General features: G+C 34.0%; 1 protein-coding gene across 1 annotated transcript; it reads right to left on the bottom strand.

Moving 5' to 3' along the window:
• Positions 1 to 4,657: 4,657 nt before the first annotated feature.
• LOC132716244 (uncharacterized) lies at positions 4,658 to 8,699 on the bottom strand. The gene is made up of 2 exons (XM_060699479.1): positions 8,477 to 8,699; positions 4,658 to 5,309 (listed from the first exon to the last, which is right to left on the bottom strand). The coding sequence occupies exons 1-2, from the start codon at positions 8,509 to 8,511 to the stop codon at positions 4,658 to 4,660; spliced, it is 687 nt and encodes a 228-aa protein (XP_060555462.1). The 5' UTR covers positions 8,512 to 8,699.
• Positions 8,700 to 23,858: the final 15,159 nt, after the last annotated feature.

Raw genomic sequence — 23,858 nt, 5'->3', positions numbered from 1 at the left:
AATATTCAGGGTATGTAACTCTTGCCTTCAGGATTTCGCATAATACAATGTGAGAATTGTTATATGTTAAGACTTTCAAATAAATTGTAGACTTTTACCCATGCCCTGTTGGAACCAAAGGTGATTAGTCATTTGCCACCAGTATAGAGCCAGGCCAGCCTGCACGTCCATGCACTCGGACCAAGTTCTATACTGTTCCCTGTACAACTTCAAACCAGTGCTGGGCGGGGGAGTGATGTTGCACTTTTTCATTATCCTTCATGTACAGACTCAATCAAACCAAGTCTGCAATTTTAATCTTATTTTCCCGTTTTATAGTGCATCCGTGGGATCTCTTTTTTTCAAGATTATTCAAATTGTCAACTTAATATTACCAAAATTTTTATGAAAAGTTTTCAAAAATGGAAGCTGAATAAGTCCAATTAAGAAATTCAGCAGGTTAAGGGTTAAAGATAATTAATACTTTAGCAACTAATGTACTGTAATTGTATTTGTCTACAGTGGTACATATGTATATATGTATGTCTTAAAGAATGTTCAGATATAGTTGTACATTTGTTATTCAGACAGATATATTATGATCAAAATTAAAGTCTGTATTTTTTTGGAGAAAAGTGTTGTTTTTATTTCCAGCTCACTCTATGTATTTTTAGCTCACCTTTTACAAAGTAACAAGGTGAGCATTTGTGATTGCTTTTCATCTGGTGTTCTTCAGTTCAGCGTCCATTAACTTTTACTTTAAACGACATCTCTTCATAAACCGCCAAGCCAACTTCATCCAAACAACACAGGAATGTTCCTTTGGTGGTCACCATTTAAAACTGTTGAAAGAATTTAATTCCATGCAGTACTCTTGTTGCCATGGCAACCAAAAGAAAAAAAAATTAAAATTAAAAACCCCAAAGAGCTAGAGCTTAGATATTTGGCATAAAATATCTTCTAGTGAGTGTCTCCCAAGGTTGTTCAAATAAAAGCCCTGGGAGGGGGGTATTAATTTTCCTTAAATGTTTATAGTGAAAACTGAAAAAATCATCTTTTAAAAGACGCAAAGAGCTAAAGCTTAGATATTTGGCATGAAACATCTTCTAGTGAGTGTCTACCAAGTTTGTTCAAATAAAAGCCCTGGGGTAAAAATTTCAGGGCCATCATGACCCTCTTGCTTAGAGGAAAGTCTTGTTTTTCTTTCCAGCTTACAAAAATGGAACTAAATGTATAAGGGTAAAATATTAAAATGGATAAAGTTATGTCTGGAGTATGAATGAACTTATCTGATAAAGAACTGGTAAATTTACTTAAAGTTTGCTAAGTAGCATCCTAGTTACTCTCTTACAAGAATTTGATCATATTGTACCAGCTTGTCCCATTGAGGGCCATTAGCAATAGAGCTATAAAACATTTTAAACTTCTTATGAACTAATAGATATACCATCACAAAACTTTGTTCATGCATTAAGTGACTTGTATGCTGAGATGGTCCTAGGTATTTTGAAATAAAATTTCAAAGACCCTGTGTGATTCTAGTGACTTTGGTGCTTAAAGGCACTCCACTGAGTTATTTTTGGACATAAAGGGTCTGGAAATAATTTTTTTAAGATTAATGTTCCATTAGATGAAGGTCAATATCAAAAACTTGTGTGCAAACTTTCAGATCATTCACAGACTCCGTTCTTCCAGAATAAGTTTTTTTAATGTGAAAATTGACCCAAATTAAAAAACTTTGCAAGGCTTTTCACTCGTATTGGGCTAACAATAGCACAAAAATAAGATTTTTAATTTATTTTTGAGTATATGTCTCAATTATCTTTTGCATATTTTTTCTGTCTTAAGTGCCCCTTGTGATCTATGTAAGAAAATTTTAAGGCTTTATGACCTCTGTAGAGTTCCTTCAACTAAGGTGTCTGCCTCTCAACCCATGAATCTGGAGTTTAAGCTTCAAGCTTTCATCAAACCAAGCTTAAATAAACATGTTAATCTAAATTAACTATGCTCAAATTATTTTAGTTTGGCTTCAGTTAAAATAGCTTAAAATTGATGTACATTTAAGCATATAGTGGTTTCTTCTTGTGAATGGATGTATACATCATCACAAAATTTGATTCATAGCCTTCTAAGCCCAATATATCAGCTTTGCTGAAATGAGATTCTTCAGCCTCATTTAGCGTCTGCTGGAGCTAAATTTGAAATACCTTTACATCACTTCTTCTAATGAACCGTTTGGGTTGTTCAGCTTGTGTGCAAACTTTCAGAGCATTCGGAGACTCCGTTCTTCCAGAATAAGCTTTTTTAATGTGAAAATTGACCCAAATTAAAAAACTTTGCAAGGCTTTTCACTCGTATTGGGCTAACAATAGCACAAAAATAAGATTTTTAATTTATTTTTGAGTATATGTCTCAATTATCTTTTGCATATTTTTCTGTCTTAAGTGCCCCTTGTGATCTATGTAAAAAATTTAAAATTTTTTTTATTTTTAAAGGTTTTGCCCGGTGGATTTCCTTTTAAAACAAAATTTTTTGCCCCCCAACCCAAAAATCTGGTGTTAAGCTTAAAAGTTTTCATAAAAACCAAAGCTTAATAAAAAATTTTTAAATCTTTAAACTATCTAAAATTTTTTTATTTTGGCCTTCATTTAAAATAGTTTTTAAATTAAAATGTACATTAAAATTTATAGGGGTTTTCTTTTTGAAAGGGGATGTAAAACACCCATCAAAAAAATTTTGATTCACCCCCTTCTAGCCCAAAATTTTTCATTTTTGGCTGAAATGGAATTTTTCGGGCCTCTTTTAGCGTCTCCCGGGGCCAAAAATTTTTAATCCCTTTAAAAATCATTTTCTTCAAATAAAAACCTTTTGGGTTTTTCAGCGGGCAAACCTGGCCCCAAAGCATCTTTAGATGTTCCCCTAGGGTCCCTTTTAAATGTTCTTTAAATGTGGTTGGCCACATCTAAAAGAAGTCTAAAACCACCAAAGCTTTTCTGCAGAGTTACCCACTATCTAGTTTACATGAAAAACTTTGGTTAGTCCCTTTTTCAGTGCTGTTACCTTCAAATGACTTAAGATGACCCCCTTTCAAGAAAGGATGTAATTGGAAGTAATTATGAGTAAACATGTATAAAGAGTTGTCTCTCTTATTCAATAAAGAACTGTGATAAAAACGTACACATGCCTGCATGAGCTTTTTAATGATTCAAGTCAAGTCTGCATATATTGAAATACATTTTTTATTTGCATTTTTGTGTAGTTTTAATTTCATTCCATTTATACAGTAAATAAAAAGATACATATATTATAAACCGAATTTTCCCTCGTTTGCTACCAAAGAGCTATATCACATGTATGATTAACCCCCGGGCCGTTTTTTTTTCTGTTTTAATTTGGGACGGGCCCAAGTATAAATTTCCCGTTTCCCTTTTTGGATGAAACATTTGCAGACGATCTTTTGTTCCCCTCCCCGGGATTCGCCCAAATAAACGAGTCTTTTTTGTCAAAATGGGCCCTTCTTTTCCTTTTTTCTAAATTTTGGGGGAAATTTCATTTTACACCTGTTTTAAATTTTTTAATTGTCATTTATTTCCTAAAGTATTGCCGTTGTCGGGGTTTTTATGCAAAACGTCGATTATTGTGCCCTTTATTACTGCTAGCTGCAGTAAACGTTATTTATCGTGTTAGCTTTGTTTCTCCACGTTACCTGACACGTCATTGTGTATCTCGTTAATTTTGCCCTCCGCGTCACTGTTAGTTGTTGGAAATTTCCATATTCATTACTTTATTTTTCGTAATTACTGCCAATTCCCGCCGTCATATCTGTCTTACGAACTTCCGTCTTATTTTCCCTGCCATTTGTTTGTATATGGATTTTGCACTTTGCTTAACGTACTTTCACTATCGCTAGGTTTTGTGTTTAGCCTTATTCTTGAGTTCCGTCGTTGCCATGACCGATTGTCATGTCATTTACCTTTTGGAAATTTTTTACTTTCACTCATCGGCATTTAAGTTTTCTGTACTTCCTACAAGAGAAGTTATAATACTGTTTCGTCTTCACTATCCTCTATAGCTTTAGCGTTATCGATTGCTCCAAAGTCCTCAAGCTGGCGTTCATGCATTCTTTGCATGAAAAAATCGTCTATTTTTGTTCCCTCTAGAGCATTAGACGCATGAACATTTTGAACAACCTTTGGAACATACCCGTACATACTGTCAGAGGATAAATTGCTGTACTTTCCTTTTGTTTTCAATTTTTCCGGTTTTCGATTTTATTGATTTTGATTTTTCCCGGGTTTTAAGGGCCCGTTGAAAATTTTTTTAACCCCCTTTTGAAAACAGGCCCGGTCCACCCTAAACCCTTTTTTAAGAAAACTCGCCAAATGGTTATGGTTTTTTCCGGGAAAAAATTTCGTTTTGCTAACAAACCCCTGCCAACTTAACTTCCTGTCCCACTTGCCCGTTGCTCGGAAATTTTTTTTAAATTTTTGCAGAATAAAACAAAATGAAAAAAGCTATTTTCCCCTTCCCATGGGTCCAATTTTTGGAACTTTACCGGGTCGGGCTTTGTTTATAAAACCCACCTGCAAACCCCCGCCCGCCAAAAGACGGTGCTCGAAAAACCAAAGGGTTTATCTCCCGTATTCCCGTATACCAAACCACGGCCCGCTGAAATTTTTTAAGCTTCTGCAGGGGGCAGTTTTAAAATTTTTCCTAAAAAACCTTTCCCATTCTGCACATTTGGGTAATTTTTGTTGACATTAGATGATTTTGTCACATTAAGGTTTCGATTAAGCTGCCTTTCCTGACCGTCTGTAAAACTTTGGCTTTTGGCGTAAGGTGTAAAAATGTTCGGTTTTACCATACGTTTATTCATGTCTGTGGCCACGTTTTTCCCTTCAGTTCCTTCGTTACGTTTGGCGTTCAATTGAACAGAACTTATGCCAAGTCTAGTCCCGTTTCGACTGGATGGAACGAAGCATTCATCCATCCACGGAAACGTTGTTTTAGAGGCAGAGCTATCGTCAAGTGAGTTTTCAAACACGCCCTGGACAGGTGGTCGTTGTCTTGGAGTATAGTGATTCTGTAATCTTCCTTGAAAACTGTCTTCATTGGCTTTCATTTGGTATTGTTCAGAAGAGATATCATTTAATTCTATATGTTCATGGTCAAGAAGGCTTCGTCTGGCCCACGTATTTTTACCAGATTTATTTCGTCGATTATTTCTTACTCTGTTTGTGAATTCATAGCGCGCGCTGTGAGAGCGTTTGTCGTCTGCTGCTTCACAAATGCAGCAAAAATACCGCCAAATTGACGGCATGTTTGAGTGTCTGAAAAAAAAAACTTTCAATGTACATATTATGAAGTAACATTTGGAAAACATGAAAATGAATGGAGAGAATCGTCCTCGGACCAATTAAAATGAAAATGTTAGATTAGAGAACTAATAATCAATTGTTTTTTCATAAAGCTTCTATAAACTGCCACATATTTTCCAATTCTAGTTTGCAAAAAAGATGCATGCGTTAAATACAAAATCAATCAATCAAATTACATACAACACAAATTGTAGATCTCACATTGAGCGTTATTTATTAGAGTTTTTGTTTACATTTGCCGTTACATTAAAGGGCATTTTATCTTACAATAAACATTTTGAATAATACGGTTTACCTTGATCTTAACTTTTCCGATTAAACCATTAAATGTTTACATTCCATTTGTTAATAATCAGTTTTTTTGCACTCAAATTGTTTATAACGAAATTATCCTACAAAAAATACACACTTTAATCTTAAATGTAACTGCTGTTTGCAAATTTAAAAATATTTACCGACTTTTTTATGGACCAAATAATATATACCAAACAAACAAGTAACGTATACCCGTATATATATTATAGATAGCGTCGCTGAACGGTTTTGTACAAAGAGCAATATGACCCTAGCTTATTTAATGAGAATTAAGTACAGAATAAAACCATTGTTTTCCGGTGGTTATAAATCAATAATTTTAAATGGCATTTGAGTTATGGATCATGAGCAGTTAAAGAAATCGGGTTACTTAAGATCTACTTCTCTCAATAAAGTATTATCTGTAACAGCGAAAGTGACAAAATCTAGAATTACATACTTTGATGTATTATATTGCGTATTAATATTTATTGACAAAAGATCAACGATTTTTTTATGAACGATATGTAACTACAGCTCCTAGTTAGGGATTACTTTTTTGTTGTGTATTGTTCCGCAGTTAATTTTAGACGCTAAACCAGAGCAAAAAGAGTTAATAACTTTTTAATGTAAGATCGATTTTAATGATTCATAAAGTGCGTACGAGTATAAGCATTTGAGGCACGCTGTATAAAAAATAACAACACTTGTACCGTCACACGCGTGCTCGGGCAAACAATCATCATCATCATCAACATCATCATCATCATCAGCAACAACAACAACAACAACAACATAATTAATCATCATATATTAACAACAACAAAACAAAAGAGGAAAAAAACTACAACAAAAGACAACAATTAACTCACTTAGCAATAAACAAAAATAACGATGATTAGTTTTGATCGGTCATTTGACCCAAATTAAAACACTCACTATCTTGTATAACCTTTGGTGCTTCCCGATCTATATACCATTCTCTAGACAATTTTTTAAAGGCTTATAATTCCCATGAACTGCTTAAAATTTCATTTTTCAAAAGCTTTTTATTTCTAGTGTCCTGTTATATGAAGTTTCCAACACGTTACTTGCAACTGTTGCTTTTGTCAATTACTCTAGTTATAGTATTTTGTACGGAAGTCAAAATACTACTTTGAGTACATTTTGCTACTTTTATGACAAATCGTTTCACATTCAGCGCTACTTTCCTAAGTATCAAAATTTTTCTAAAATCATTATTTATATATTTTAAACTCATGCTTTCCCTTTCTACAGATGTATTTTTTTATTCATTTCTTAGGCCTAATGTGCCTTTAATATAGGTTATCTAATAGCATACTAGTATCGGATTCTAATCAACGCAAACACGCCATTGCTAACAGCTAACATATACTTGCATACTGAATTATAAATAATTTTGGCATTTAAAATAAAAAATAAAAATCACAAATGGTACATAAAAACCGAAAATCCGCTGTTTATCAAATATTATTGCAGTGGATTAAAATGGTTTTAAATTTAAATTTATTTGTATATATAGATATATTGTGATATAACAGAAAGTAAGTTGTTATATGATCAGAGATTAAGTATTATTGATATACACAAAGACATCCAAAGTTCAACGTTTTAACTTGCCTAAAAAGTCAGTACGAAATACAGAGAAATTTCAGAGAAGTTACAGAGAAATTACAGAGAAATAAAAAGAGAAATTTCAATTAAACCCATTTCTCATTAACAAATTTGCAGATTTCTTCCAGTTATCGAATTGTTTCAATAAATTACTACGAGTGGTTCAAGTTTTTTTTATTAAAAATATCCTGCCATTTGGCACTGAAAACATGATCGCGACCGGAGTAGGACTCGAACCCACGATCCCAGGGTTGGTTGAGATGGAACGAGCGGTTCAAGTTTTTGACTTAGAATCTCCGAAGATTTAATTAAGTATCTTTAGGAACTCAAATGATCAGTGGTGTTAGGTACGTGCCCGCTTCATGCGTGATTTTCCTTAACCAGTATTGCTATTAAGTCGTCATTTAAGCTCTAAAGCGTCGATACCTAAACATAACTCTCTAATAATGTTACAGAAAACACCATATTAAATCTTAAAAAAAAAACAACTATGAAATATTCAACCACGGCGGATAATTGCATGTTCTTGTCTTAATAACATGGGACTTCTGGTTCAGGCGTTTCCATCACAACACTGGGATCGTGGGTTCGAGCCATACTCGGGTCGCGATCATGTCTGGCACGGGTAATGGTCCAATGCAGCGGACTTAAAATTGTCTCAACCAATTACAAACGAGCACAATAGTAAAAAAGGGATGAACCTTTCCACTGGGCGGAATGTGACAACTTGGAATAACAATAATGCTCTTAAATACGAGTTGATGAGAATATTAAATGTTCACTTCTCATCGTTATGGGTTCGATTCCTGCCCAAAAACTTTCATGCAAGGAAACTACCTAGCTAAAGTAAGTAGTTCTACTCTTGCCTGATGGGCACAATGAAAGCTGGAAAGTGGCCATACGACATTAAGAGTTACGTTGTGGCTAAAACCAAACAAAAATGTTTGCCAATGTTTATCAATTTGAATACAAAAGAAATGTTTACAAGTATACGAAAACATTAACAAAATTTACAAATTTCAACGTAACAAATCAAAAATGAAGGTTAGAATAAAATTCCCTTCAAACAATTCTTTTAATTTTTCATAAATTTGTTAATGTTAAAACTGATTAAATGCATCAATACGTACATGTGATGAATGATAATTTTGATATTTTTTTGTGATTTTATAATTACAAAAATTACAAACCTTGTATGGTTATCAATTCCTACTTCCCGCGACATAAATAACAGCTATTCAGTCTTAATTTATTTACGGTGGATTTAACACAAAGTTGATTTTTAAAATAAGATTAAATATGATAGGTTATCAGGAAAATCAATCGATTGGCAGCCACGATAATTGTATTATATATATACAGTGTAATTATATATGTACAACACTAATAATTCTTAATGGCTAAATTTACACGTATTGTGGAAGGGTGGTCGTAACATTTAATAGTAGCTGTCGTGTCAAATAGAACATTTGATTAATGTGCTTACATTATTGTACGTTTGCACTAAAATGATTCAAGGACGCTAAAATGATAGGTCGGAAGCGAAAGTTTCCTACCTAAATTTTTAATTTTATGGAGACCTTATGTTTACTAAAGAAAAGATCAACGTGTCTGATAGCGTATTTCTTGTTTATTTAATGTGAAAAAACTACAACAAAATGAATAGATGAAACAATCTAAACGAAATATATGGCACACATTTCCGTGAGGAAGCATATTATTTTTCTGATCGTCGCGTTACGCCGTCTTACCAGCATACTATCACCGCGGCATACGTGTGCACAAGTATTTTTGTCACACAACTGCTGACAAATAAGAGAGTAGCAATTACCTCATAATGTCAAACAGTCGCGTTTTGGCGACATACAATTACATGTATACACTCGGGATACGGACAAAGCCCCCCCCATCTAAAAATGACAAGGTGGACAAAAGCCCCCCCCCTCCCCATGAAATTTACACATAGGACAAAAGCCCCCCCCCCCCATCAAAAATACATGTAGGACAAAAGATACAAAAGTTCTAATTTGATTTAATGTGTAATTCGTGGCCTTTTGTCCTACACTCTATACACTTTGCGCCAGTGTTGACAGATTGCTGCAGGGAGGACAGAAATATAAAATTTACAAAAGGTAGCTTATGAACTTGGTCACGGATTTATGATAAATCAGTGACTTGGTTGATGCATTTATATTATGCAAAAAAATGTTAATTCCATTGCTATAGACTTAGTGTCCGTTAACTGGAGACACTTTTACGGTGTGGACTCTTTTACCCTATTCATAAACAATTTTGAGCGGGTTAAAATGACAGCTTCGAAAAATCAAATGGCTGCAAGCTCTGTGGTATTTTCTGATCTTTGCAATCTAAATCATACTGACTATCTGTATGTATTTTCCTGTATAAGTTTATTTTTATATACTATAATACATCTTACGCAGCAACTGCGTTAAGATTTTTTTCTATAACAGTTTGAGATTGATACATATGGAATTTTGCATGACTAGAGTTGCATCAAAAATCATTTTTTTTGACAGCCACACTTAATTCCTTGCATATCGTGGCTACTTCCTTAAAAAAGACACTTCAAAAAAAAAGTTGCCTTGACTAGGATTTGAACCTTAGGCCTCTCACACCCTAAACGAGCGCGATACAAGCGCGATACCCATGCACCACGGTGAAGTAATACGTAATATGTAGCCTGAATAAAAACAAATACATTGTAATTTTAAATTGAGAATTTCCATTTTGTGTTTGTAATCCTTATCAATTTCGAGGTATTTTGTTCACGATAAACCTGTTTAACACTGATAAAAATAATTTAGCGAAAATCTTCTCGCCAAAACAGTCCGACATGTATATATTCCACTACTCGGCAGTCAGATTTATTTGTGTACTACGCCCTGGAGTATTCAGTAATCGACATAGCTAAAAATATTAAAATGATATTCATCCGCGAAATTTGTGATTGTAACCTCATATTTCTATTGACTAATCTGAACTTTCAATGCACTGTAATTTGTTAAATGCCTACATTAAAAATTATTCTGTCTTTTAAATTGCTAGTTTTTAAGCAGTTTGGAGTGAGAACTACTTTGCGTTGTTAGGTCTGTTAGGAAATTTTGTGTTAGACCGTGGATGTTAGCTATGTATTTACTGATCTTGCGATCAGAAAATACAAAAACCCTGATTTCTTGTTGTTTAAAATATCTCAAGTTTAAAATAAAAGACAGGATAAATACATGTAATCCTTACTTAGGGTCATGTATGCAAAATATCAACATAGTGTGTCTTTTCTTGAGAATTTTACATGCTCCAAACTAGCCTTGCCATAGTGAAATTGCTGTTGTATTGGCAATGTACATGTAATTTATCAGAATTAAACTGACGCCTATAATCCATTTTCTAAAAATACAAGTCGTTATCATGCTGTATCGTAGTGTATAAATTCTGTTTCTGTTTAATAGCCCGTAATTTGGTGAACATTCCCCATGCACATATAGAAATATAACCATTCAGGAGTCATTAATCTGTTTGGTTATAGTCCCTAGTGATAGAATGTTATCTTTAAACAATTTATTGCTACCCATTGTATATTTTAATCAGTAAGTTATAATAACCATTTGTGTACATCATAACGAGGCGGCTTCTGCTTTATATGTGGTAAATCACCAGACATGATGTTTTTATAGTTTAAAAAAAGCAAAGCAATTATTAGTAGGATAACGTTATTGTTTTATTATCATTAGAAATTTAAAACAATAATCAAACGATATTTGCAGTCAGTTGATTTTGTGAAACATATACATGTATTTTTGAGGCTGCCAATGATGATAGAAAGGTTCTGAAAGTGGCTAACATTCTGACAGTATGTATGTCTTTTAGTTTATCTGAGTTAATATGTCTTATAAAGGCTGTCTTGTAAACTGCAGTCAATATTGCCGTTTAAACTGCTTGCCCCACGGACATTCAAGTGGCTATAAATAATTTTACAGTAAATCCACAGAGGGGCTGGCCTAGGCTTGAATATTTTTGTCTACACTTTAAATTTATGTGCGGGTACTAAGCATTGAGTTTAAAGGAAACAACGACTTGCCCAGACAGGACTTGAACCCACAAATACTGTAAACAACACTGCACCTATACCATGCTGGGACCGAAAAACTAGCTTAGAGCCAAGCCAGACCAAACATCCGTGCAGTCTGAACAGGCTCTGTACTTCTTCAATATACATAAAATGAAAAGAGAAAAAAAGCTCCAAACTCAAGATTTCCAAGAAATTATATTATGATCTCTTCAAAATTTCATAGGGAGCTTAGAGACGAAAACTAATATCCCGTTTAGTTTGCATAACTGTAGTTGTATATATATATATCAACTCGAGACAGCGAGTATGTTGTGGCACGGTCGAAAAACTTTTTATTTAGTAAAATGAAAAACGTTTTCAGAAATGTTTTGGTAGAAAGTGTACTTTTGCCAAATGTTAAAAGAGATGTAAAATGCTTAATTAGGAGAAATAAAACCATAATTAGGGCTTCATATGTCTTCATTAGGAGTTGAGAAATAAAACCTTAAGACTATAAAAAATTATGGACTTTGTAAAACCTAATTGGGATCAAATGAAATCAAAAGTTGTAACTTTGAATCTCCTAATTAGGGTTTTATACAAAGTACATGTACTAATTAGCATTTTATTTCTCCTAATAAGTTTTTGAAACTTCTAATTAGGAATACAAAGTTTAACTCCTAATTAGTAGTTAAAAATCCAAACTATTTTATAATTTCTCCTAATATGCCTTTTTAACTTCTATTCCTTTTAAACTGCATATGGAGAGTACAAATTCTTATTTGTTTTTTTAATCTCTCCTTAGGCAATTATAACATAATCATAGAACAATATTATATAGAATCAAATTCATAATTAAGAATCTGTAAATTCCTTAATAGGACTAAGAAACTCATAATCATGTGGTTAATGTCCTAATTAGGCCAGGAGGTACTTCCTTCTATTATGGCATTAAATACACTTGAACTTTGGATTGTTTCATGTGATGAAACTATCCAGCTCGGTGGTTCTACTCAGGCGCCTGTTCGTGACTGAAATAATGCATGGAAGGCATCTGAGGTCTACCTCCACCAGTAAAGCTGGAACGTCGTCATATGATCTATACTGTGTCGCCATAAGATCTATACTGTGTGGGTGAAACGTTAACTCAATCAATCACACAAACAAAACCGTTGTACAGTCTATTATCTCTTTTATACGACCACATCATGGCTATTTGCTTAAACATTTTATCACAAACTTTCAAAGCACCAAGCCTCCAGATTCATGCTTATTGTCATGGAAATCTTGAAAATGTATTTAAAAGTAAAATTTTGTTAAGCAAACAAATATATTAATTTACACATTGCAAAGACCTCTAACAATCCAGTAAATTACCATCAAAAGAGGTCAAAATATCAAAAATAGCTCTTAAATGTTTTAGAAAAAATATTAAAACTTTTACAATAAAAATTTATGTGTACTTTTTTTAAAAATTTTCCAAAGTTCTTTATCTTTGAAATATTTAGCTTATCTGGAGGCATGCTGCTTTCATGTTCAGTCAAGTAGTAAAATTTAACACAATCTTTAACCCTTTCAAGATATTTCCATATGTCAAATAAATCAAATAAACCAAAGTACCAAGTTCCTTGATCAGGGCTGGTTAATTTAGCACACAAATCAAAACAGGTATAGTGTAACCTCTGATGAGTGGACCTATGTAGACAAACTATTACAACAGTTTCAAGTTTTCTCAAAGTAGTACATTTAACCTTTCTAGAGCAATATCTCTCAACAACTACCAAGATATTTACATTTCAAATGGCGTTGCTATACATGGGTTGTATTATATATTATTTTCTATCAAATACATGTATAGTTTTGCCTTTTATACCCTGAAGCATCAGTATATATTTACCAATAGAAAATATAGTTTAGGCTGGGCTAGAAAAATGTACATTTGTCAGGGTTAGAAACTGGAATGAGCTGGGTTAGTAATTGTATTTTTGTTTCATGTAGGTTTATATGGACAATTTGCAAGTGTCTCTCTCTTTTCTTTTTTTTTAAATGTCTCATCTTTTCAGTTTTATTGTTATATCTTTCAAGTTTGCAATATCTTCACATTTTCTCTAGAGAAAATACTCCATGTTATGAGGACACAGTTCAAGCCATGTTCAAATTTTTCCCTTGAGGACACAATCCAAGCAATGTTCATACTTCCTTTCGAGGTCACAGTCCAAGCAATATTCACATTATGTTTAGAGGACACAGTGCAAACAACATTCACATTTCACTTTAGAGGACACAGTCCAAGCAATATTCACATTTTTATTCCCCTTTGAAAAAAACACAGTCTGAGAAATGTTCACATTCTCTCTAGAGGACAAAAGCAATGTGGATTCCCATTTGATAATTAACTTTACTGGACGATTGTCTTGCATTTATTTTTGAGTCTTCTACTGAAATTTGTTTTATGTTACGTTATTTTTAACTGCTCAGAAAGTTTATTAGTTCATGAATAGTTGTTGTACGTTTTCAAATAAAGCTTGTAAGCCAATTATTGAATGACTGAAAAGACAGATATAATTCTTCAAACTGAAAATAATGAAATGTGAAAATCTGACTGTTTTGAAATAGCCTGTATGACTACACTTATTTATTTATCTATTTATTTATTTTTTGGTGAAATAAATTAATATTGATCCACAAAAAAATCATAAAAAGTATAATCATTTAATGATTTTGAGGGTAATATAGATTGTTTGAACCAAATGTGCCAAACACGCAATGAAATTCGAGTCGATAAAAAAATCCAGTTTTGAGCCTCAAAATCCAGCTGAAAATCCAGATTTGGGCCATTTCATTTGTCACATGTATGCTAACATGTAAATGAAGTTTTAATTAGCTTACATCTAAATGAAGTTTTAATTAGCTTACATCTAAATGAAGTTTTAATTAGCTTACATCTAAATGCAGTTTTAAATAAGCTAACATCTAAATGAAGTTTTAAATTAGCTAACATCCCAGTGAAGTTTTAAATTAGCTTACATCTAAATGAAGTTTTAAATTAGCTAACATCTAAATGAAGTTTTAAATTAGCTTACATCTAAATGCAGTTTTAAATAAGCTAACATCTAAATGAAGTTTTAAATTAGCTAACATCCCAGTGAAGTTTTAAATTAGCTTACATCTAAATGAAGTTTTAAATTAGCTAACATCCCAGTGAAGTTTTAATTAGCTTACATCTAAATGCAGTTTTAAATAAGCTAACATCTAAATGAAGTTTTAAATTAGCTAACATCCCAGTGAAGTTTTAAATTAGCTTACATCTAAATGAAGTTTTAAATTAGCTAACATCCCAGTGAAGTTTTAATTAGCTTACATCTAAATGCAGTTTTAAATAAGCTAACATCTAAATGAAGTTTTAAATTAGCTAACATCCCAGTGAAGTTTTAAATTAGCTTACATCTAAATGCAGTTTTAAATAAGCTAACATCTAAATGAAGTTTTAAATTAGCTAACATCCCAGTGAAGTTTTAAATTAGCTTACATCTAAATGAAGTTTTAAAGTACCTAACATCTAAATGAAGTTTTAAATTAGCTTACATCTAAATGAAGTTTTAAATTAGCTAACATCTAAATGCAGTTTTAAATTAGCTTACATCTAAATGCAGTTTTAAATAAGCTAACATCTAAATGAAGTTTTAAATTAGCTAACATCCCAGTGAAGTTTTAAATTAGCTTACATCTAAATGAAGTTTTAAATTAGCTAACATCTAAATGAAGTTTTAAATTAGCTAACATCTAAATGAAGTTTTAAATTAGCTTACATCTAAATGCAGTTTTAAATTAGCTAACATCTAAATGAAGTTTTAAATTAGCTTACATCTAAATGAAGTTTTAAATCAGCTTACATCTATATAAAGTACTAAGTTAGCTTACATAAATAAACAACCTACCTGTCCAATAACAGGATCATTATTTCTAACATGACATGTCTTGTATGCTGTATTAACATGATCACTGAAATGTTGAGAAAAAATTAAAATGTCAATATACATGTATAAGAGAAATTCTTTTATCTCATAGAAGAATGTAACTAAAACTATGAAAATTAAACACGATAATGCATGCTATCAGATATGGATATTTTCCATTATGCTTAACTATATGTTTTACAGTTGAATTTTGTTTGCTCAAACTTGTAAGACCCGAACAAATTGTTTGAAGATTGGTAGCGGGCCCAACCGGGTTTAAACATGTTTTTATCTGATAGTGGATATCCCAGAGGAAAAATTTAAGGGTTTTTTCGGTTTTATTTTAACATTTAACATAGCAGCTATTCTCGAAAAACCAGTTTCAAAAAAGAATAAGAGGGAAAACCAAGCCTTAACCCCAGCCAATGAGAATAGAAATGAGGACCGTAACTATTTATCAAAAAGGTAATATAATTTAACAAAAATACCAAAGTTTTCCGATATCTAACTACATTTAAGGGTTCCAAAAACTAAAAAAATTCCTTTATAACATCTTAAAACCGGGAAATTATCAAAAATTTCTAAAATAAAACAAAACAAAAGTTTTTTCAGGGGTTTTATGGAAAATTTTAAAAACTGTGCCCTGGGGTTTGGGGAAATGTAAAAAAACTATTCCCAGAGGCCAAAGGTGGAGAACAACAGCTCCAAATGTCATCCTGATACCAAGGATTCCACAAACACCCATGAAATTACTGTTTTATTACCTAAATCCTTTGCAATAAAACTACAGTATAATAATCATACAAAAACATATCAAAAAATTTTTAGAACTGTTTGTATAGTAAACTGTTTACATCTGAATCCTACAGACGTTTGATTTTCTAAAAACCACTACCGTATATTAATCTGAGCAACGTTCGATTACTAAATAGTGGCTGATGACTTTAACAGAAATACCCGATGACTGGGGTGAAACAGTTAAAAATGTTGACCAGTTAACAGTTCATTTCATCACTGGGCAGGCACAGTATTTCAGCAGTTCAATTTAACCAGTTGATAACAAGGAATTAGTATTTACAGAAGGCATTAGGTAACAATAAAAGTTAACTTAAAAATTTAAAATTGCACAACTTGCAAGACAATTGTAACTACATGGGTGGAAGTTAAAAATATCAGAAAACCTGAAAACCCTGAATTAAGCATTATTTTGAATGGTTTACAAAGAAAAAGTGCTTTTAGGAGTATAAAAAACCTGAACTTCAGGCATATGCCTGAAAACTTGTACACATGTAACTATGGAAATAAAGAGCATTTTGGTTCACATGGACTTGGCACAGTGTTAGGCTAGTGTAAAAAATTAAATCTAGAAAAAAATATATACTGTTGTATATATAATATGGCCGCCGCCACGAGAAAAGGGGCACTCGGGCAATTTTTATCGATTTTTAGTTTTATGGCTAATATTTTAGGACATGCATTATTGTGCACGATGCACTTTATTTCACATTGATGTTGCAAATACTTTTTGAGATAAAGAGGTTTAAAAGAGGACATTAATGCAACGTCAACGACAGATTTACGTAACGTCATAATCATTATGACGACGTCAAATGTAGTTTAGCAGATAACAAATGAAGTCAAGTGTTTCAAAAGTTTTAATTTTGCACTTACTAGAATAATACTAAAATATATTAAAGTAAGATATTAAAATATAATTTAAAAACTATTTTATAACACTATTTTCAAAATTATCGTATTCTTGAATAAAACATGTAAAACAATTACATGTTATAATTATAAGACTTGGCCCTAATAATGTTAAAAGCAAAACTTTAATTATAAAAAATGGTAACAACTGAACTTGAAAACAATAACAAAATGCATCAGTCACTCTGTATGCATGCAGCGTGAATCACTCTTCAGTGTATGGCGGGCTAGGGCATCTTGGTATGCAGGACGCACATATTTTCTAACGTTATGGTATAAATATTCGCGCCGTGTACAACTTAATCCTGCGGGCTGTATGACCTCGTGAAAGGTTGTTGTTAGAACTTCAGTATTACGTCTTATCAGCGGAACTCTAATCTCCTCGCTATCTGTTCTTTCCTTTACAAACACAGCCGACTTGTCTGCAGCAGAAAATCTGAAGCAGTGATATTTCTGTATGCCTTTCACTTGTTGGAAATATTGCGTCAAATACGACTTCCAGTCATACCTGTGTTAGAATAATGTTATTTTATTAAATGCAGTTAATAATGTATATAACGTATATTCTTATTGAAAAATATACCATCTTTGTGAAAAAAAATTCTAGGCATTGCATTTCTTTTCTTCTGTTGCATTTAAAATAAATAACGTTTTTGTTTGTTGCTACTATGTATGTGTATTGCTAGCGATCGGTGTGGCTGTGATAGTGATCATCATTATTATACATGCTTGTTATAATGTTTAAGCCTACATTATATTATTAACTAGTTATCGAAATTCTGTTTAAACTCTGTAGAAAATTGATTACCATTTCCATGTTTGATCATTGTTTTCATTTCGATATAAAACAGGGAAATTGTTCCTTGCCGATTTATCCACAATGTCTGCGAATTGACTCAGACTCTCGCAATCAGACCTCTTGAATAGTTTTTTAATTCGCCCGAAGCCACCATCGACAAGACACCTTAGATAAAAATAAAGTACAAGAAATAAAGAATGACAGTACAAACAAATTAGTTATCACATAACCATAAAAACACTGTAGTAGTAAAATCCACTTCGTCACATATTTTTGAGTAGGCTGTTACTTAACTATGTGTTCACTTATATCTGAATAAAATATGAGGATTTTATTTAATTTTGTGACGAAACATAAGGAGTAACATAACCAACGCTTACGAATATGCCGCAACGATGCTATGTATAAATATATCAAGGTACTTACTTGTGTGCCCGGGAAAATAGCCATATTCAATTGAATGTGTTCATGTAACCCTCTGTTTACTCTCCAACAAAGATACGCCAGTGTGTATCTATTCTTATTTTGACCTGTTAACAAGAACAAGAGCGATCAGTAATCACATGTGTCGCCTCATGATGGCCAATTTCATGTTGGGACAAATTTTGTGACAGACGGACAGACAGACGGACAGTGCACAACTAGACTAACAACTTTGTACTGATCATCCCTGTAAAGTTTGGATAAAATTGCACCAGTAGTTTATGAGGAGTAGTCCGGACAAGCTTTTGCGTATCTGGCAACACACAGAAAAGGGCCATAACTCAGCCAAAAATCATTCAACCGGAAAACCCGTGCAATATGCGCAAGGACTTGAGCTACAGATCAATCCTGTAAAGTTTCATTGAAATTGCATAAGTGGTATAAGAGAAGTAGTCTGGACAAACTTTAAAAATAAAAATTATTAAAGGGCCATAACTCAAACAAAAATCATTGAACCGGAAAATGCTGACAATATGCACAACTAGACTTGGTACTGATCATTCCTGTAAAGTTTGGATGAAATAGCACCAGTAGTTTATGAGGAGTAGTCCGGACAAGCTTTTGTGTATCTGGCAACACACAGAAAAAGAAACCTTTTTATCAAAGGGCCATAACTCGGCCAAAAATCATTCAACCGGAAAACCCGTGCAATATGCGCAAGGACTTGAGCTACAGATCAATCCTGTAAAGTTTCATTGAAATTGCATTAGTGGTATAAGAGAAGTAGTCCGGACAAACTTTAAAAATAACAAGATATGTTTGTAAAACATGTATGCCCCCTATCAGCAGCCAATTAGTCATGTGATAAGGTTATTATGCATGACTTCTGACCCAGTGATCAAACAATTAATAAGGGTTATAAAGTATCTACTGGTCATGACCTTGACCTTTGACCCCTTGACCCAAAACTCAATAGGGGTCATCTGCTGGTCACGACCAATCATCATACAAAGTTTGAAGTTCCTAGGCCTAGGCGTTTTTAGTAAATTGATCAGAAACCGTTTTTACCTACAAGGTCAATGTGACCTTGACCTTTGACCCCTTGACCCCAAAATCAATAGGTGTCATCTGCTGGTCATGACCAATCACCATGCCAAGTTTGAAGTTCTTAAGCCTAAGGGTTCTCTTATTATTGATCGGAAACCGTTTTAACATACAAGGTCAATGTGACCTTGACCTTTGACCCCAAAATCAATAGGGGTCATCTGCTGGTCATGACCAATCACCATGCCAAGTTTGAAGTTTCTAGGCCGAAGCGTTCTTTAAATATTGATCAGAAACCGTTTTTACTTACAAGGTCATTGTGACCTTGACCTTTGACCCCTTGATCCCAAAATCAATAGGAGTAATCTGCTGGTCATGACAAATCACCATACCAAGATTGAAGTTCCTAGGCCTAAGCGTTCTTGAGTTATTGATCAGAAACCGTTTTTACTTAAAAGGTCAATGTGACCTTGACCTTTGACCCCTTCATCTAAAACTCAATAGGGGTCATCTGCTGGTCATGACCAATCATCACACCAAGTTTGAAGTTCCTAGGCCTAAGCGTTTTTAGTTAATTGATCGGAAACTGTTTTTACCTACAAGGTCAATGTGACCTTGACCTTTGACCCCTTGACCCCAAAATCAATAGGTCATCTGCTGGTCATGACCAATCACCATACCAAGTTTGAAGTTCCTAGGCATAACGGTTCTTAAGTTATTGATTGGAAAGCATTTTTACCTACAAGGTCAATGTGACCTTGCCCTTTAACCCCTTAACCCCAAAATCAATAGGGGTCATCTGCTGGTCATGACCAATCACCATACCAAGTTTGAAGTTCCTAGGCCTAAGGGTTGTTTAGTTATTGATCGGAAACTGTTTTTACCTAAGAGGTCAATGTGACCTTGACCTTTGACCCCTAGACCCCAAAATCAATAGGGGTCATCTACTGATCATGACCAATCAACATCTCAAGTTTGAAGTCCCTAGGCCTAAGGGTTCTTTCATTATTGATCGGAAACCGCTTTACCTACAAGGTCAATGTGACCTTGACCTTTGACCCCTTAACGCCAAAATCAATAGGGGTCATCTGATTGGTCATAACCAATCACCATACCAAGTTTGAAGTTCCTAGGCCTAAGGGTTCTTTTGTTATTGATCAGAAACCGTTTTTAATTAAAAGGTCAATGTGACCTTGACCTTTGACCCCTTGACCCCAAAATCTATACGGGTCATCTACTGATCATCACCAATCACCATACCAAGTTTGAAGTTCCTAGGCCTTAAGGTTCTTTAGTTATTGATTGGAAACCGTTTTTACCTACAAGGTCAATGTGACCTTGACCTTTGACCCCTTGACCCCAAAATCAATAGGGGTCATCTACTGATCATGACCAATCACCATACCAAGTTTGATGTTCCTAAGCCTTAAGGTTCTTTAGGTATTGATCGGAAACCGTTTTTACCTACAAGGTCAATGTGACCTTGACCTTTGACCCCTTGACCCCAAAATCAATAGGGGTCATCTACTGATCATGACCAATCACCAAACCAAGTTTAAAGTTCCTAGGCCTTAAGGTTCTTTAGTTATTGATCAGAAACCATTTTTTGCTTACAAGGTCAATGTGACCTTGACCTTTGACCCCTTGACCCCAAAAATCAATAGGGGTCATCTACTGATCATGACCAATCACAATACCAAGTTCGAAGTTCCTAGGCCTTAAGGTTCTTTAGTTATTGATCGGAAACCGTTTTTGCTTTCAAGGTCAATGTGACCTTGACCTTTGACCCCTTGACCCCAAAATAAATAGGGGTCATCTACTGGTCATGACCAATCACCATACCAAGTTTGAAGTTCCTAGGCCTTAAGGTTCTTTAGTTATTGATCGGAAACCGTTTTTGCTTTCAAGGTCAATGTGACCTAGACCTTTGACCCCTTGACTCCAAAATCAATAGGGGTCATCTACTGGTCATGACCAATCACCATACCAAGTTTGAAGTTCCTAGGCCTTAAGGTTCTTTAGTTATTGATCGGAAACCGTTTTTGCTTTCAAGGTCAATGTGACCTTGACCTTGACCCCTTGACCCCAAAATCAATAGGGGTCATCTACTGGTCATGACCAATCACCATACCAAGTTTGAAGTTCCTAGGCCTTAAGGTTCTTTAGTTATTGATCGGAAACCGTTTTTGCTTTCAAGGTCAATGTGACCTTGACCTTTGACCCCTTGACCCCAAAATCAATAGGGGTCATCTACTGGTCATGACCAATCACCATACCAAGTTTGAAGTTCCTAGGCCTTAAGGTTCTTTAGTTATTGATCGGAAACCGTTTTTGCTTTCAAGGTCAATGTGACCTTGACCTTTGACCCCTTGACCCCAAAATCAATAGGGGTCATCTACTGGTCATGACCAATCACCATACCAAGTTTGAAGTTCCTAGGCCTAAGGGTTCTTTAGTTATCACTCGGAAACCATTTGGTCTACGGACCGACGGACCGACAATTGCAAAGCAATATACCCCCTTTTTTTCAAAATGGGGGCATAAAAATTATTAAAGGGCCATAACTCTGACAAAAATCATTGAACCGGAAAATCCTGACAATATGCACAACTAGACTTGGTACTGATCATTCCTGTAAAGTTTGGATGAAATTGCACCAGTAGTTTATGAGGAGTAGTCCGGACAAGTTTTGTGACGGACGGACGGACAGACGGACAGACAGACAGACGGACAGACAGACGACGGAGAAGTGATCCCTATATGTCGCCACTACTCCGTAGAGGCGACACAAAAAGGAACGGAAATAACTTTATATTACTTGTTTTAGTATTATTAATCAATGAATATGTTGAATATTTATTCATAAGTTAATGTGAAAACAAGATTTACCTTCGCAATTATCTTCATGAAGATAAAGTCCTTTCTCGCCAAATCCGTAATTCTGTAAACAATGATGGAGCATGCTCAATACTGAATTTGGTCCATGTGTCCCAGTTCCATCTAAACCTGTAAGGTGACAATAATTTATATGAAATACAGTTTTATATCAATTAATAAAAATGGCAATAATATAGCGTAGTGTAAAACTCATTAATGCAAGGATCATACTTGTATTTCGGGAGGACGACAATATGCCTAATAACCCACATTTACCCACATCCAATCACATATCCTATTCTGTCATGATATACGTTTCTAAGTAAATTTGGTTAATAGTTAACATACCTATAGACTGATCTTCATCTATTAAGTAGTTGAACTGCTCACTTGTAGAGTCAATGCGGATACCGAACATATTTATTTTCCTGCCTGTTACAAAGTACATGGGTCCCATCTGTCGACTGTGATGAGGGATTGTCACACTCTGACTGTAGTCAAAAGTGATATGAACCTGATAAATTGACCAAAATATTAATCAATAAAATACTAAGCATTTTTTTTATATTATACATGTATGTTGACTATTCTAATGATTACTTTTTTTACTAATATTCTGTCTAATCTAAGTTTACCAATATGAATCACATATGCATTTTCCAAATTGTTAATTTAAAAACCATGCAGTTTTGTATGTTAAATCCATTTTTTTAATTATCAAATATAAAGACAGGAGCCTTCAGACTTTTGCACTCTCAATATGTTATTTGCACTAATAATTATAATATTGCACGTTTATAACGTCATTTTTTCAACGGATAATCGTGACGTTAATATAATCTGTATGCACTGCTGCAAATCGATTTATATATTTATTTCATTTTACTTTCTAATAGTAAAGAAAGTTTGCATTATTATAAGTTCGTAATAAAAAATTAATTTTTAATGAATGTAAACGGTAATATGCAATTGCCTTACAGCTCGGTTATATATACAACAACCGTTTATATATGGTCATATAACCTGTAAAAGATATTTAAAGCTTATACCATAACTGTCATATGCATACCTTACTGAACTATGTGGAAATTGGTTGCAAGGGTATTGTCGGTCGGGTTGTAACCTACCATCTCTTCTCTCGCTTGAATAACCGCTGTCATGCACACCTGACGTTCTGTTTGAGCATCCTAAACATTAAGGTAAAACATATATTGTGGTTTGTCCAAGATGTACATGTATATAAAATATCTATGATTTTTATGCCTACGGTATTACTTACATGAGATGTAACAAAGGGAAAATAAAAAGCTACTTTGAAAAATACAAGATAACAATTAGCAATATAGAATACCTGCACATGCTCCCGGAGACAATTTGCTGCATCAAGTTTTGCTTGCTCCGTCACAGCATCCATAACACTATGTCGCAACTGCTCACACTTATGACACACGTCATCTTTTGGTGACGTTATCTTTATGTGTGGAATGCAATTTTTCCATACATTTTTGAATGATGACACTCCGAGCTTCCGTACATCTGACTCCTCACATGCCTGACAATATTGACTGTGTAAGAGAAGCTTTTGTAAGGTTCGACGGGAGAAGATTAGGGGCTTCCCCGTCACGGCCCTGGGTGCTGCTGGCATAGGTAAACCATTGATATCAGCATACCATAAAATCCAGTCTACACAAAACCGTATC

This window comes from Ruditapes philippinarum, unplaced genomic scaffold (assembly GCF_026571515.1).
Source record: "Ruditapes philippinarum isolate M1 unplaced genomic scaffold, ASM2657151v2 ctg1807_1_1_1_1, whole genome shotgun sequence".
Taxonomy (NCBI): Eukaryota; Metazoa; Mollusca; class Bivalvia; order Venerida; family Veneridae; genus Ruditapes; species Ruditapes philippinarum.
The sequence above is the reverse complement of the archived record's forward strand: the minus strand, read 5'-3'. Positions and strand labels throughout refer to the sequence as shown.